Consider the following 16039-nt stretch of genomic DNA (forward strand, 5'->3'; position numbering starts at 1 on the left):
AGGTGGATTTGTATGGTATTTTAAAATAAACTTCTATATATTTGAAATAGTATTGTTGATTTTTAAAAAAACCAAAACATCAAAGTACATTATTTTTCTTACAAACATAGACTAATTAGTTTTATTTATAAAATACAGTCCCTTTTGTCCCAGAACCTGAAAGATTTTTATGATTTGTTACTGTTCACCAATGCATCTAGTTTATCTGCTTTATTTATCAAATATGCATTAGTCTGTTATTGATTTTCTTAAACATCAAAGTACATTATATTTCTTACAAACACAGACTAATCAATCTTATTTACAAAATACAACCCATTTCACCCTAGAACCTGAAAGATCTTTATGATTTGTTATTGTTTGCCAATGCATGTGATTTATCTGATGTATCTAACAAATATGCATTAGGAGCTTTTATCCTGCACTAGAATGAGAAAACTTGAAAAACTTATAGTAGGTCAGAAATTCTGCAAATAGATGTCATATTAAAAGTTGAGGTTATGGCCGAGAAAATGGTATTAGATTTTGCAGTGGAGATGAGGTTCGAAAAAAAAAATGAAGTTCTACACTGTTTGTGATGCATTTTAATTTTTTTTTTTATTGATACTAACTTTGTAAAATTTGATTCTATGATTAAGTACTTTCTATAATTAATTATGTTTATTTTTATATTTCATCTTTATTTACAATTTTATTTTACAACAAATTGTTTGATTTGATGGTTTGAAAAACCAAGTCCTGAATTGATCATGAGGGAGAGCCATCTTAGTCATTACATTCATATACTAAAAGACTAAAATACTTAAAAGAGCAAGGTGAGGCTATAGAAGAACATTTCAAACAAACAAATGCTGATATTTATATAGATTTCGGTATGTTGCTGTATAATTATAAGTCTGCAAGCTTTTATTTAATTACAAGGTTTATAGGTGAACGTAAATAATCGACTCCTCCACCCTATCTTGATTTAGATCTTTAAGAAATGAAGGTTGAATTATAAAGAAATTTAAATAAAATGTTATTGAATATTTTGTTATTAAGTAATATCCTTTGATTTTGTAGTTAAAAATATTATCTTAATTTAATTTACTTTTGATGTTGTTAATTGAAATCTCATTTAAGAAATTCCAGTTTCATCTCTTATTGTACTAGTTATTAGTATATTTGAAGGAACTAGTAACTTCATCTACTTTTATTTATAAGAGTCAACATGGATTTTCAATGATAAAGAGATGATTATAATGGAAAAACAATATGCCATGTAATCCATAGAGTTATATAGTAGTTATCAAACCTCGACCAGGTGAGGAAAAGAACGGTTGTCCTTGATTTCTAAGACAACCAAGCATTTAAATTTTAACATATAAAAGCAGAGCACTATACATAAGAGATGATAAATCATTTGATATTACTTTAATATGCTTATGGTGGCTCGACAAACAAAATCTAAAATAAAGTGCGAGTGATGCAATTATAGAAAGTCTACTATAAAAAGAGCAAGTAAGGATCAAAACTCTAGAAATGAAGCTCAAAATCAATTTCGAACCACTCTGACCATTTATATTGTGGCTTTGTTAGTACTACAACTGACTTAGTAGGTTTATTGAACTCATCATTTTTAATATTATGGGCAGCTTTTGAATTCAAGGTAAAGTTTGTTAGCTCTAAGTTCTTTTCTGTTATTACAAGTATCAGGTTGTCTTATTGACCTCCAACATGCTAAACAGATCTAAGAGTGATTATGTTGGCCAAATTTACAAATTATATTCCCTAGTACTTGCAAAATCCTAACTCAATCAAAACTAGACATTTAGAGTTTTGCATGGATAGCTTTATCATAATTATTGACACGGCATAGAAACTCTAAATCCACCGGAAACAAACATAACATATTACAAAACTTTAATATCTAAATTTTCTAGCGTAAACAAAGAAGATATCCCCCATCCAAGCACAGCATGCTCAGACAGAAGTCAAGTTTCATTTTGTGAGATCCTAATCTGCAAATTGCACGTTGAGAAACGAGCAAAAAGGGCTTGTCCTTTAAATTCATTATCTTTTATCATTGACCGACTAAATTGTGTTGCTACCCTTGTGATACTGAGAACACACAAGAGAAGCGTCAACCCCAGTTTTCCCAATGAATAGCCTGTTTGCAGGACAGATAAAGATAACTGAACCAGTCAATGTATTCCATGCTGATGATAGGAATCAAAGTCCTTTTCATTTCTTGACATGGTATGCAGAAGATTATACATTTGCAGCATCTTTCTCCTGGGTATCTGAACAAGGCATCGAAGTTCAATGATGTTAGCCAGCTAAGAAGAAAGCATAAATGCACACAAGTTCTTAAATAAAAGGAATGTGCAAAAACGAAGGAAAGATATACAAAGTCCACCCACCTTCTCATAAAAAAGATTAACACGGATAAAGGAACAAAATAGGTCAAGCCTATTTAGGAACGAGTTCTGATGGGGTTACAAAATACTGCACCAAGTTATAAGACATACCATAAATAAATCAGGCCACATGTTTCTTCTTTTCTAAATTAAAAGGAAATGGAAATGGAAATGGTCAGAAAAATTCTCAAAACTAACATTTAATAAAACTTTCTGAACACCAAATCTTTTCAATTGTTTCTCAATTCATTAATTTCTAAACACCAATTAACCTAATTTTTAGTCAATAAACATCTCTTTCATAATAAACTTGGGATTTCACTTTCCTCTATTTTCAAAAAACATAGGTTGAGAAATGAAGAAAAATAGAGGAGAAGAAAGTTTGTTCATGGAAATTTTTTCCTCCTCAATCCCGTCACCTTCTCTCTTTAATGGGGAGGGAAAATTTTTTCCTTATTTTAAAAATTGCCACTTATTTAATTCCCTTATATGTTTTTTTCTATCAAATCCCTTCCATCAGTATTTTTCATGCATCAAATCTTTTATTATTGCATTCAATTTTATCATAGCTATCTCAAAATTTTCCATCAATTATCATAATAAAATTTACCTTAATTTTTTTTTGTTGGAAAATACATTGTTATGCATAAGGTTCACATCGACCGTCAATGTTTTTGCATAAAAAATATTCTTTATTGTATCTGAGGTTTTTCGCTAAATAACCAAGAATTTTCACCAATAATGAGACAAAATTTATATTTTATTTTTATTTTTTTTATTTTCCAGTTGGGGATTTACACGATTTATCATGGGTTGACATTTTGTCTTGCAATTTATTATTTTATTTCATCCGATATTTAAGATAATTCCTCATGGGCCTTCATCTCTGATCGTAATTTTTTCCTCTTACATTTATTATTTTTTAATTAAAGATTATTTTATTTAACATTAGTTTATAATTTTGGATCAAGGGTTTACAATAATAGTTATTTTTGTTTTAAACTTGAGATAATTTGAAGGAAAATATTTAAGGTTGTTAACCATATGTTTTATATAGGAGTTTCATAGCAATGATGTCTTCATTTTGAGATGGATCTTTCTAGGTAATAGGATTTTTTAAGTGTTTTTAAGTACTTTTAATATTCCTTTTGTGTTTGTGAATTGCAAGTCGTCATGCCAAAGTATGGTTCTCTTTTGTTGTTTGAGCTTTATGATATATCTTTGGATATTATTGGTCTTTTAGAATTTTAAATGTTTCTCTCTTTATAAAATATCATCTTGTGATTCTTGTAATCCTCTTTTGATATTTAGGTATTCTTTGTATTGCTTTTTTGTTGATTGTGTTCAAAGTTTGAGTGTTGCTCTTTTTATTGTATCTTTTCTTTATTATCATTATAGTGAAATCATATTATTTTTCTTTGGCATGTGCAAGTATTGACTTTGAGAAATAGACATATGCTTTTATACGAATATGCAAAGCATAAAATCTAATTTTATGAATGTCTAGAAATATTTGTCATCTTTTGATTTATTATTATTATGTTGTTTTCTTTTAGGTATTATGCATTCAAGAAAAAACACGTCCAAGTAATTGTGTCAATGATCATGACATGAATTTAGATGATAATTATGAAGAGACACATAATATAGAAGTTATTGACCAAGGTTCAACCAATAAGAACAACAAAGCAGGGCATCCTTTCTTCAATTGAGCTCATTTCAGATAAAATTATAATAGAATATAAGGATGACCTATTAATGTAATTAATATTTTATGTCATGATATTATTTATTTGTGTTGAGTTATTTTAAGTTTTACAATTATATAAAAATAACTTGCTTAAATTGATTTTCAAGTTCATTTATATTAAAGCTGCTAGTTCCATTATCTTTATAATGAAGTGGTCATTTAAAGAATCATTGTTTAAATAGAGTTAATTTGAAAAGCATATGAATAGATGTATATTATAGATGCTTGGTGGGAAAAGTTTATAGTTCAATAAATAATCTTTAATTAGAGTTACTAGTTTTATAAATTTTCAAAACTAGTTGATGTATGAAATGAATTAAGAAAAAATTATGGTGGACAAGAGCAACGAAACACTTATCAAGATAGTGTTGAAAAATTATAGCGCAACTAGATAAGTTTAAATCAACTAATGTTATATTTATCTAATTTCTGTTTAATAAATTCTCGTACCTAGTTGCATGATTTTTGGTACAATCCCCACAAACAAGCAATTGGAAAAGCCAACTCTTGTGACATAAAAAAGTGAAAAATCTATAAATCGAGACCTATCACAAAACCATAGTGCTTTTTTATGATTAGATTTTTCTTAAAATAAATTTATTCAAATGATGTTTAGATAATTATTTAATTATGCCATTATTTTCAAATAATATTAGCATATTTTATGGTAATATTAACAATTGTTTTTCAAATAATGATATATGAACCTTGAATACTCAATGCGGATGAAATATCTATCTTTTATTTTTTTTTATTTTGAATTTTTTATATAATTTTTCTCAAGTTTATTATTTTTTAATATATTTACTTTAAAATTATTGATTCGTTATTTTTATTTATCAAAACTAAGATTATGAGAAGTTTTTATTTAAAAAACAATATTTTAATTAAAAAAATTTGTAAAAAAGGCATTGATTAATAAAGGAAAAAGGGTTTTGATTAAATAGATACCTATTTTATTGCTAAAATCTTTTTGAATATTTATTTTAATTGCTTTAAGTTTTTATGAAGTAAGAACATAGATAAAAAAAATATTTTTTATCAAAAAATTACGTTAATAAGAGAAGGAGAATTTAAACTTAAAAATTATATTTTTTTACGAAATATAAATTATAACTTTTCTTATAAAAATTCAATTTAATTGCCATATAATTAAAATAAAAAAACTTCAAGGAACCCCCAGTGGCACAAGATGAAATTTATTAATATATATCTATTTTTCAACTTTGCATTTTGGTTTTTAGTTAACATTCCTAGCTCTTTTACAATTTATTGGTTCATATAATGTTTATTTTATTTTATTTAACACATATCTTAAATTTTCAATTTTCAATTAAAAAATTTTATTACATCAAAAAACATGTTTATGATATCTATATATTTTTTTTATATTAAAAATTAATATAAAATCTTATCCACAGGATACCGTGATTTGTCGAATGATATACCCCATGCCCATGTCACGTGTTAGGAGATTCATTGGAACTTGAATTGCACACGTAGGGTATGGTTTAGGAATTGGGTCAGTGCATGCCTGTGGTTTGATAAGAGACAATTGAGTCCCTGTATTTGATTTTGGCGTCCTTTTCCATCCCTTTGTCCACCATCCTCTTCAATTTAGTGCCGAAATAGATTTTGACCGTTGAGGACACGTGTCACTTAGACAATGTACTTTTTTTGAAAACTTTTTAATTTTTTTTTACAGGTTAGATTAGTAAATATAATTTTAATTAGAAATATTTTTTTGGATATTTTTTTTATAATGAAATTTAAAATAATTAATTATTTTATAATATGGAACCGATTTATATTAAAGTTTTAGTCTTTTTTTTTAATGTTTTGTCGTAAAATTTGAACTAGCTAACAAGAATTTGAACTGATCCGAATTAAAAAAAAAAAACATGGTTAAGCCAGTCAAAATTAACCCTAACATGTTGATTTTTTTTAATTAAAACATCTCTTAGATTTTATTTTTTAAAGCATACGAATTAACCCGAGATTTTACAAATATAATTTTGTCTTTTCTATGTATCTCTTCAATCTACCATCACTGTATTTTTTTTGGCTTCCATGTAGTAAAGCCAGCTATTATATGATCCTTGACCATAAGGTAGGAGCTCCAATATTCTTGAAGGGGGGCCCTGTCTATGCCTGTTTTTAGCCAACATCTTGATGAGTATTAGTGTTTAGATAAAAACAGATGGGAAAAAAGGTTTGTGCTTGGAGGGACCTAGCTCCAATACCAAGACATGTCTGAGACATGTTTTTTTTTCGGACATTTCCTGATGGGAACAGCTTCTCCTTTACATTTTGTAACAGGTTTTTGCCCTTAGACTTTCCTGATAGAGCCTTTGATTATGTTCCTGATGCACTCATCACTTCATAGAAGTTAGATTGCTAGCTAGGAAACACCTCTCTTCTTCAAGAGCTCCAGCAAATTGAGTGATGAGCTCCCCATGATCAAGGAAAGTGCTAAATTGAGGAGGATGCATGCAATGGATCTTCTTTGGGACCCTTGAAATTTGCTTCTTGACCATATCATTAGAAACTTAAAAATTGATTTGAGCTTGGGATTGCTTGATGCTCAACACAAGCTGCCTTTATAGCATTATTCTAATTATAGACTGGTTCCCTATTTTTTCACTTCATTTTACAAAACTCCCTCTAGAGGGAGCCTACTTCCTGCAGCGAGGCTGGAAGGAAAGAAAGGAGAAGGTAAAAAACAGAAGGGCTAATGATAAAGGGAGATGATCCCTTAACATTTTTATATTCCTGTGCCTATATTACAAGCCTATATAATATGTAGTGCGATGAAAGCATATTCTTTTGATCAAGGAGTGGTATAAAAATCAGCTAAGGGATGCTCTCATCCCCAACATGTTTTGAAGAGTTGGTGAAGCCATAGTCATCACCATGGGTACCTTGTTGTGTTGTGATGGATACAGATGTTGGACTGTAAGAATACCATCTAGCCCAGAATAGATAGTTGAGGAAGTTGAGGAAGCCAAGGGCTGCTAGCATCCAGTAGAAAAGATCTAGCCTGTCTTTGTTGAGATCATTGTCACTAAGCCAGCCTTTATTTGTAGAGCTTGAGGAGGTGACCTTGTTCACCAAAGAAACTAGCAAGGAGCTCAAGTAAAAACCAAACGAGTAGGAGCAATATGTGATAGCTGTTAAGAATGCTTGCATCCCTTTTAAAGACTGTTTGTAAAAGAACTCGATGAGACCAACAGCAGTGAGCATTTCTGACAATCCAAATATTAGAAACTGTGGGGTGATCCAAAAGATGGACAATATCTTGTTTGAATCTACAGCCGCATCCCTTCTCTTCTTCTCCATAATGGCAGCAGAAACCATGGAAAAGGTAACAAAAAAGAGGCCAGCTCCTATCCTTTGCAAAGGCGATATTCCTGATTCATGACCAGTGATTTTTCTTGCAAAAGGTACAAAGAAAGTTTCATATAGAGGGACTACAAAGATGAGTATGATGTAAGGGATGGATTGAAGTGAAGCTGGAGGGATGTGGAAGGATTTGGTAAGTTGGGTGTCCATGGCACTCCCTTGTTGGACTGAGAATGTCTGGAGTTGAGCTAAGATGGTGTTGAAAACTATGGTGCAAGCAAAAATGGGAATGGCTGAGATCAGTATCTTCACTTGCTCCACTTGAGTGACACTGCATAATCTCCATGGACTCTCCTTCCTATTGCTTCCATCTTCAACTTTGATGCAGGCCTTGTCCAAGAACCTGGAATTTAGTTCAAGAGAGATTAATGTAATATTTGAAAGGATTAATTAAAAGAAGCGAAAATACAAGTTAATTTGGCACTTGTTTCTGCTTAATTAATTCAGAAAAATTCTGAATTACCTGAACCTTTGTGTATGAACTAGCCTGCAAGGTTCAGAAGACGGGTCTACCAGGCCATTACTTGGCACGCTGTTTTGGCTTCCATGAAGCATCTGCGGATTAGCGGGACAGATTTGCTTTCTCTTGAACATGGCAGCCACAAAAACCTGAGAAACCCCAGACAGACCATAAATAGAGTCCAATTAGACTATTAGAAAAATGAAAGGTCCAGCATTCTTTCATAATTATTCTATAGAAAGTAGGACAAAAATGGCTGGAACAACTTTTTCCATGACCATGAGTCAGCAGACATCCTTTCTGCTATTGTCTATATAATCTTATGTTAGGCAAGAAATTAAGGCGCAAGTAGCTCTGGTTTTCTATTTTTGTCTATCCCAAGATGACCGTGTAGCCAAAGCATCAACTCATGTATTTATTTAGCTGATAGCATAATTAAGCAAGACAAAATTGCGGACACAAGCAGCAACATCAAACAGTTGAGTCCAAAACATAAAAAATCCAAACAACCACTAACTTCCAGTTCTTGATGGAGACCAAAAGAGGCACTAAACAATATGCAAGTGCAATTTCTCTCTTTCTCTGTTAGAATTTAGAGAGAAAACCATGATTTTAATCTACAGGAGTGCATGCATTTCGAACAAAGGTAGCTCATTTTGGTGCTCTTGCAAAGCAGGAGGAGTTAGGATTTGAATTGCATGCAATATGTAGCCAGAGATAATGCACGAAAGAAAAGGTTAAGGTATATTACCTGAGCTATGGGGGTGAAAATGCTTCCTTGAGGGGCTTTGTTCCTGTAATATAGAGTACCGGAAACCAAGCTGATCAATCCCATTGCCATGACAGCTGCAGAGACTCCGAAGCCAACATCCATGCCAGAATTTGTTTGAACCCATACTAGAAGTGTTAGAGCAAAAAGTTCACCCATGGAGAAAGCAAAATAGGCAGCATTGAAGTAGGTAGAGAGCTTCTTGGATTGCTTTGGATTACTTTGATTGAACTGATCACCCCCATGAGCAATCATGTTGGGTTTAACGCATCCACTCCCGAATGCCACCATGTACAGGGCTACAAAAAAGATCAAGGTCTTGAATCCTTTAGCTTCTATACAGTTTTCTCCACCAGTTAACATGTTACACTGGGGTGGCTTTAGTTGGGGAAGATGAGCTTGAACTGATAGTAATATGAAACCCTACGAATTCAATGAACAAAAGAGAGAGTGTTCATCAGAAGGAATCTTCATTACTTACACACAGACAATTTCTTCCTCATAATTCTTCATTTGTCCTTTGCATACATACATACAAGTTTGTCTTGTGTTAAACTATAGAAGGGAGAATACGTATGCAAAGCTTAAAAGGAGCCCTTACAGAAAGTTCCACGAAACCAAAGATGAGCATGGTCCAGAAGCACCCAAGATAAGAGTCTGAGAGGTAACCACCAAGGAGGGCCAGGATAAAGATAGTTCCAACAAAGTTTGTCACTATGTTTGCAGACTTTGACAAAGAGAAGTGCATCTCATTTATCACATATGTTATGAGGTTGTTCCCGACAGCAGCTATTGCCATTATCTCAAATGCTTGAAGCCCTGAGATTCCATGCCAGAAAATACATCAAGTGTTTGCAGAAAAGGGTAGACAATATCATGACTTATCATAGAGAGAATCAAGTCATATCCTTACTTTATGCGAAAAAACTTATTGCTTTCACTTGGCAAAGTTAATATCCAAGAAAAGGGAAACCATGAAACAGCAAGATCTGCTGGGGAAGAAATAAGACATACCAAGAACAAATGCCGCTGCTCTCATGCCACCATGCTTGTTGGGATTGGATGGCTTGCCTCTCCAATCAACTGTAATCTCTTCACTCACCACACACACGCTCTCTCCCTTGGTATCATGTCTCCTTGCCTCCATGTCCATTTCTCTTGCACGTCTTAGCTCTTTCTCCTCTGACAGAAAAATGCAAGAAACAAGTGTTGTCTTTACTCCTATGCTGAAACTGAGGCAGGAGTATTGTCCTAAATATAGAAGGTTCAAGCCCTCCTTGAAACTTCTAAACCCACACGCAGCCTAACAAACGTGGTTAACACCTCTACCAAGAAGGGAAAAAAAACAAAAAAGTGGTGTTGCTTGGTATGATTATTGGCCTGGCTAAGTCGTCAAAACGTCAATTTAATATATTTTTGTTATCAGTAAAACGTGATTTTAATCACTCAGACAAATACTCGATTAGCTTGCGCACTTGGAACTTCGAAGAAAGTGTGTTGTGTTGTTGGACAGGGTTGAAGAGTGGCCTTCTGGCCTTGCATTAATGTTTGTTTGGTGGTCCACCTTCTATTTTAACTAATCTTATGGTAAGAAAGTGTGTTGTGTTGTTGGACAGAGTTCTAAGTTTTTTTATTTATTTATTTTTCTCACTCTTCTTGATCTATCCTCATACTTTTTTTCCATCCATTTTCATTTTTTTAATGCAATCACAACATAAGAATCAACACATTAGATCTCGTTAATCGAAAACTTAGTGTCCCTCCCTGTATATCACCTGCCTCCTTCACGTTTTTTTGCTACTAAGTGCAGCAAGATAAAATAAAATTAGCATGCTGAATGTGTTTTACTTTTCTTTTCTTTTCTTTTTCTAATGAAACTGGGATTCTTTTGTTACACAATCCATTTTAAAGATCCATGAACTTATCAATTAAGTGGCCCTGTAAGTGAATACTATTATTAGAGAATAATATAAATCATATATTGAAATCTTATTTAATAGCTTAAGTTTTTAGGTTGAGATAGTTTTTTAACATGGTGTCAGAGTCTTGATGATCAAGTAGTCACGAGTTCGAATCTCACCACCTATATTTATTTGATAAAAATTAAGCACAAGATAATGTGAAATTGTGCAAACTTCAAGTTTAAAAGGCTTTCACTCGATGATGTGTGTTAGAAAATAATATAAATCATATCTTAAAACGTCATCTAACAGTTTAAACTTTTAGATTGAGGTAGATTTTTTAACAACTATCAAGGTCGGGTAATTCAATAATAGATGTTTGTTCATAATCCAGCCTTTCATATGTATAAAAAAGAAATTATTGTCTAAATTTTTTAAATGAATTTAGCTTTGTGTTTAATGATTTAATTTGTCTACCACACTAATTTAAAAATCTTAATTGAATTTTGTTTTGTGCTTCTTAAATTATGCGACAAGGTTTGGATTAATTCTACTACAAGAGACCTTTTCCTTGTCGAGGAGAAAAGAAGAAGAAAAACCTTAAAGCAAGCCTCCTTGGATTAAATGTTTCCGAACACAAATGTATATGCTAACATGGCCTGTCGAAATTAGTGGAGGATGCAAAACAACACTGTACAGAAAGTGCGATGGATCGATGCTGCCATTTCTTGGTCATATGCTCAGTGAGTCAGTGTACAGTACATAACACCGATAGTTAGCTTATTCTTATATTTTATATCTAGTTTTTAATCTATTTTTATATAAGTTTAATGGTTTTTAATCTATTTTTATATAAGTTTAATGGTTTTTAACTTGTTCTTACATATTGGATCGTTTTTCAATCTATCTTAACGTCATCTATTCTTCTTTAAAATGATAAATTCTTCTTTAAAATGATAAAAAATACTCTCATGTGAGAAAATCAAACATAATCTAACTTATTTAAAAAAAAATAGCCATGAAAAAGTAATTTTTAACAGAATATGATAACTCTTTTCTTTTTCAAATTTTCTTATATATATATAAAATAAATTAGGTGGGTTTGTGATTAAGAAGATTCTTTTAGGAAAATAAATATTATCCTTGGTTAATTTAATTTTTTTTAGTTTTTTTCCCTTTTTTGAAGGGAACATAGTTCTTTTTTTTTTCTATCATTATTAGTATTATTACTAGTTAGGTGACCTACGCTACGTCACGAGCTCACTTTTCATTTTCATAAAAAAATTTGGGTCTTGACGCTAGCAGAACCCATGGCTAGTTTGGGTAATGTATAGTCAATGACCCAATGCTATTTTGGGTTCTGCAGCCGCAAGACTCAAGAACAGTTAGGTCTTAGTATAGCTCAAGCATCATGTTTGCACTGAGGTTTGCCCAGCACATAGCAGGCAACCCAAGTGCCACCTGTGCAATTGGTCTGCTGACACACATGCAAACAATCCAAGCATCACGTGTCCCTACATGGTTTTTCTTCTATAGTGATAATAATTTTTTAAAATTTATTGATGATGATGATGATTTTTAATTTTACCTTTCAAATCAAATCTATAGTTGTTTTTCAATATTAATAATAATTTTTTTTTAATTTAGTAATTATTTTATTAATAATATTCATTATTATAAAAAAATAATAATATTTTTAACACAAAAGATAATATTTTTAATATTAATACTTTTTATTATAATAAAAATAATAATATTCATAACATAAATAATACTATTTTTAATTCCAAGAATATTTAGAACACAAATAATAATATTTTTCATATTAAAACTTTGAATTATTATAAAAATAATAATATCTTTGATATTAATACTTTGAATTATAAGAAAAATAATAATATTTAGAACATAAATAATAATATTTTTTATATGAATAATTTTTATTAGAAAAAAAATAACAATATTTACAACACAAATTATAATTTTTTTTATATTAATACTTAGAATTGTTGAATATTTTTAATAATACTAAGCCGCGGGCTCACTTTTATTTTTATAAAAAAAATATCATAAAAATTTATAATATAAATAATAATATGTTTTCAATATTAATAATAATATTTTCTTTCAAATTTATTAATTATAAATAATAATATGCTTTCAATTTAATAATAATATGTATAGGTCCAACATGGAGTTGGACGCGTCCAGGTTCAACATGAAGGTGGAGGTGGTCGCTGCCAGACCCAACGTGGGGATGGACGTGAACGCATCCAGGTCCAACATAGTGTCGGACGCAGTCACGTCCAGACCCAACATGGGGTCGGACACGGTCACGTCCAAACCCAACGTGGGGTCGAGCATGGACACATCCAGATCCAACATGGAGGTGGATGCAGTCGCGTCCAGCCCTAACGTAGGGTTAGACATGGACGTATCCAAGTCCAACATGGTGGTGGACGCAGTCGCATTCAAACAAAACAGTGCAGTCCACAATGAAAGCACTCAGTCTACAGTACCCGCTCTACAGTGCGGCACAGTTCAATCCACAATGAATATACTCACAGTGCACAGTAGCCTGCGCAACAGTGAAATATCTTTATAAAAAATATCATAAAAATATATAATATAAATAATAATATGATTTCAATATTAATAATAATATTTTCTTTCAAATTTATTAATTATTTTATTAATAATATTAATTATAAGAAAAATAATAATATTTCTAAAACAAATAATAATATTTAGAATCTTAGGACCCAGGAACCTTGAGTCCAGCAACATGACCCAAGCACCAGGTATCTCCAAGTAGGGCACGAGCATGAATCACTCCCAATGCAGCCCAAGCGCCACGTGTCCGCTGGGGTATACCCAGCCCCCAGGTAGGGAGCCCAAGCGCCACATGTGTGTTTGGTCTGCCAGCACACAGACAACAGCCCAAGCGCCACGTGTCCCCATGTAGTTTTTCTTCGATAATAATAACAGTTTTTTAAAATTTATTAATGATGATGATAATGATGATAGTAATTTTTAATTTTACTTTTCAAATCAAATCTATGGTTGTTTTTCAATATTAATAATAATTTTTTTCTAATTTAGTAATTATTTTATTAATAATAGTAATATTAATAACACAAAAGATAATATTTTTAATATTAATACTTTTGATTATAGTAAAAATAATAATATTCATAACACAAATAATACTATTTATAATTCCAAGAATATTTAGAACACAAATAGTAATATTTTTTTATATTAAAACTTTGAATTATTATAAAAATAATAATATTATAACACAAATAATAATATCTTTGATATTACTATGTTGAGTTATAAAAACTAAAACAATAATATTTAGAATCTTAGGACCTATGAACCTTGGGTCCTTACACAAGACTCATTAATCTTGAGTCCTGATGCTGGACCCATTCCCCTTAGATCCAGCGCTATGACCCAAGCGCTAGGTGTCCCAAACTGGGGTGCAAGCGTCACATGTGCTCTGGGGTATGCTCAGCACACAGGCAACAGTCCAAGGCTGGGCAGATCAAACGCCAAGTGGCTGCAGCCTGGGGTGTGGCCTACCTAGCACCCAGGCATGGTAGCCAAGCGCCACGTGTCTGCAGCCCCGGCGAGCGCGCCTCCAGCCTGACACTTAGGGCCTGCTAGCAGCAGCCTCACACATGCCTCCACCAAACAGTGCAATCCACAATGAAAGCACTCATATGACCGCTACAGTGCATAACAGTGCAATCTACAATGAAAGCACTCACAGTGCGCAGGCTATAGTGAAACCAAACAATGCAATCCACAGTGAAAGCACTCGCAATCCACAGTGAAAGCACTTATAGGGTCGCTACAGTGCAATCCACAATAAATACACTCAAAGTACACAGTAGCCTACGCTACAGTTAAACATTGATAAGTTTTAATTATAGTTAATAATTTTCAAGTTTTTTTATATAAAAATTTATAATAGGTTTTTCGCAAATGAAGACTTGACTTAATAAAAACACATTAAAAACTAGACATAAAATAAGAATAAGTTTAACTAATTCACATATTTAATTTGCCTTCTTTTCCCATTTTAAAAAATATATATGTTTTAGATGAAATGAAATATGCTTTAATAAAATCTGATTCGAGACAAAATCTGGATCAGAAATTGGAAAGATCAATCCAAATTATGTTTTAAAAAAATTAAAATGATGGTGCTTTGATAAAAAAATTATTTAAGAAAAAAAATCAACGGGTTAGTAATTAAATTTTAATTGAAAGTCAACGTGAATCAATCCAGATCCAAGTAAGTCGGATACAGAATCTATCTATAGAGAGGTTTTGAAACAATGCAACAAAGTGAATGTATGGTACTGATATTTATACATTAACCAATAAAATAGATTTTAAATCATGTTCACTAAATGGCCTGCAAACTACACAGTACCTAAGGAGGCTATGCCGACCATAGTGAAAGAGACAGAGAAAGTGGTGAAGGGGTAGGTGATTAGGCTACAAATCCTCTAGCTAATTAGTGATTAAGAATTATGGAACTTTGAATTAATTTTGCATGGTGCAACATACTGTTGATGATACTAATTATTTTATTATAGAATGAATGTTGGAGGGAGCAGGAAAAAGGGAAACCAAGTCAAAAAGGTTGTCTGTTCTAATGAGCAACAAAAGGAAATGGTTTTGAACTTTTTGACATGAGCTGCTCAAATTAATTTATGTTTTCATAAGTCTTTTCTTTCAATAGTTGGGTTTTAATATAACGCGGCTATAACTGTTTTTTTAAAGTTTTTTTCATCTTGAAAAAATATTAAATTAATATTTTTAAATATTTTTTTATAATTTTAATATCCTGATATAAAAATTAAAAATTTATTTTAATATGTTTTTAATTAAAAATATTTTACCGGATTACCAAGCATACCATTCATGCAAGCAAAATACATTATAATTAATGCATCATCTATTAGAATATGAAAATAATATTATACAATATCTCCTTCATGGTTGTATATGTGTTCTCCAAAAACCTAGACAAATATGACATTATGCAAGTTGAAGGTGGAGGGACGAGGTGGGAGGATGAGAAGGAGAAAGAAGGGCCCATTACTCTCTCACTCTCATGTATATTGGCCACTTCCATCTTGATTTTTTATTTGGGTGACTTGAGTTAGTTTTTTAAATATTATTTTTATTTAAAATTATATTAAATTGATATTTTTTATGATTTTAATAAGTTAATATAAAAAATATAAAAAAATTATTTTGAGGTATTTTTAACTAAAAATTACTTTTAAAAAATATCATTGCACCAAATTATCAAACACACACCATGCACGGTGGTAA

General features: G+C 31.4%; 1 protein-coding gene across 1 annotated transcript; it reads right to left on the minus strand.

The window, feature by feature from the left end:
* Positions 1 to 6726: 6726 nt before the first annotated feature.
* On the minus strand, positions 6727 to 10098 carry LOC133699038 (protein NRT1/ PTR FAMILY 4.3-like). Its single transcript, XM_062122163.1, has 5 exons — positions 9795 to 10098; positions 9382 to 9599; positions 8763 to 9203; positions 8015 to 8160; positions 6727 to 7894 (listed from the first exon to the last, which is right to left on the minus strand). The coding sequence occupies exons 1-5, from the start codon at positions 9931 to 9933 to the stop codon at positions 7003 to 7005; spliced, it is 1836 nt and encodes a 611-aa protein (XP_061978147.1). The 5' UTR covers positions 9934 to 10098; the 3' UTR covers positions 6727 to 7002.
* Between the last annotated feature and the right edge of the window lie 5941 nt (positions 10099 to 16039).

This window comes from Populus nigra, chromosome 7, assembly GCF_951802175.1.
Source record: "Populus nigra chromosome 7, ddPopNigr1.1, whole genome shotgun sequence".
Lineage (NCBI taxonomy): Eukaryota > Viridiplantae > Streptophyta > Magnoliopsida > Malpighiales > Salicaceae > Populus > Populus nigra.

What these genes read in the sequence shown, in the direction of transcription:
- LOC133699038 (XM_062122163.1), bottom strand. Translation starts at nt 9,933, where the DNA reads ATGGACATGGAGGCAAGGAGACATGATACCAAGGGAGAGAGCGTGTGT. An exon ending in AGCAGCGGCATTTGTTCTTG is followed by an intron (nt 9,600 to 9,794) that starts GTATGTCTTATT and finishes ATGGAATCTCAG; the next exon opens with GGCTTCAAGCATTTGAGATA. An exon ending in GTTCATACACAAAGGTTCAG is followed by an intron (nt 7,895 to 8,014) that starts GTAATTCAGAAT and finishes ACTAAATTCCAG; the next exon opens with GTTCTTGGACAAGGCCTGCA.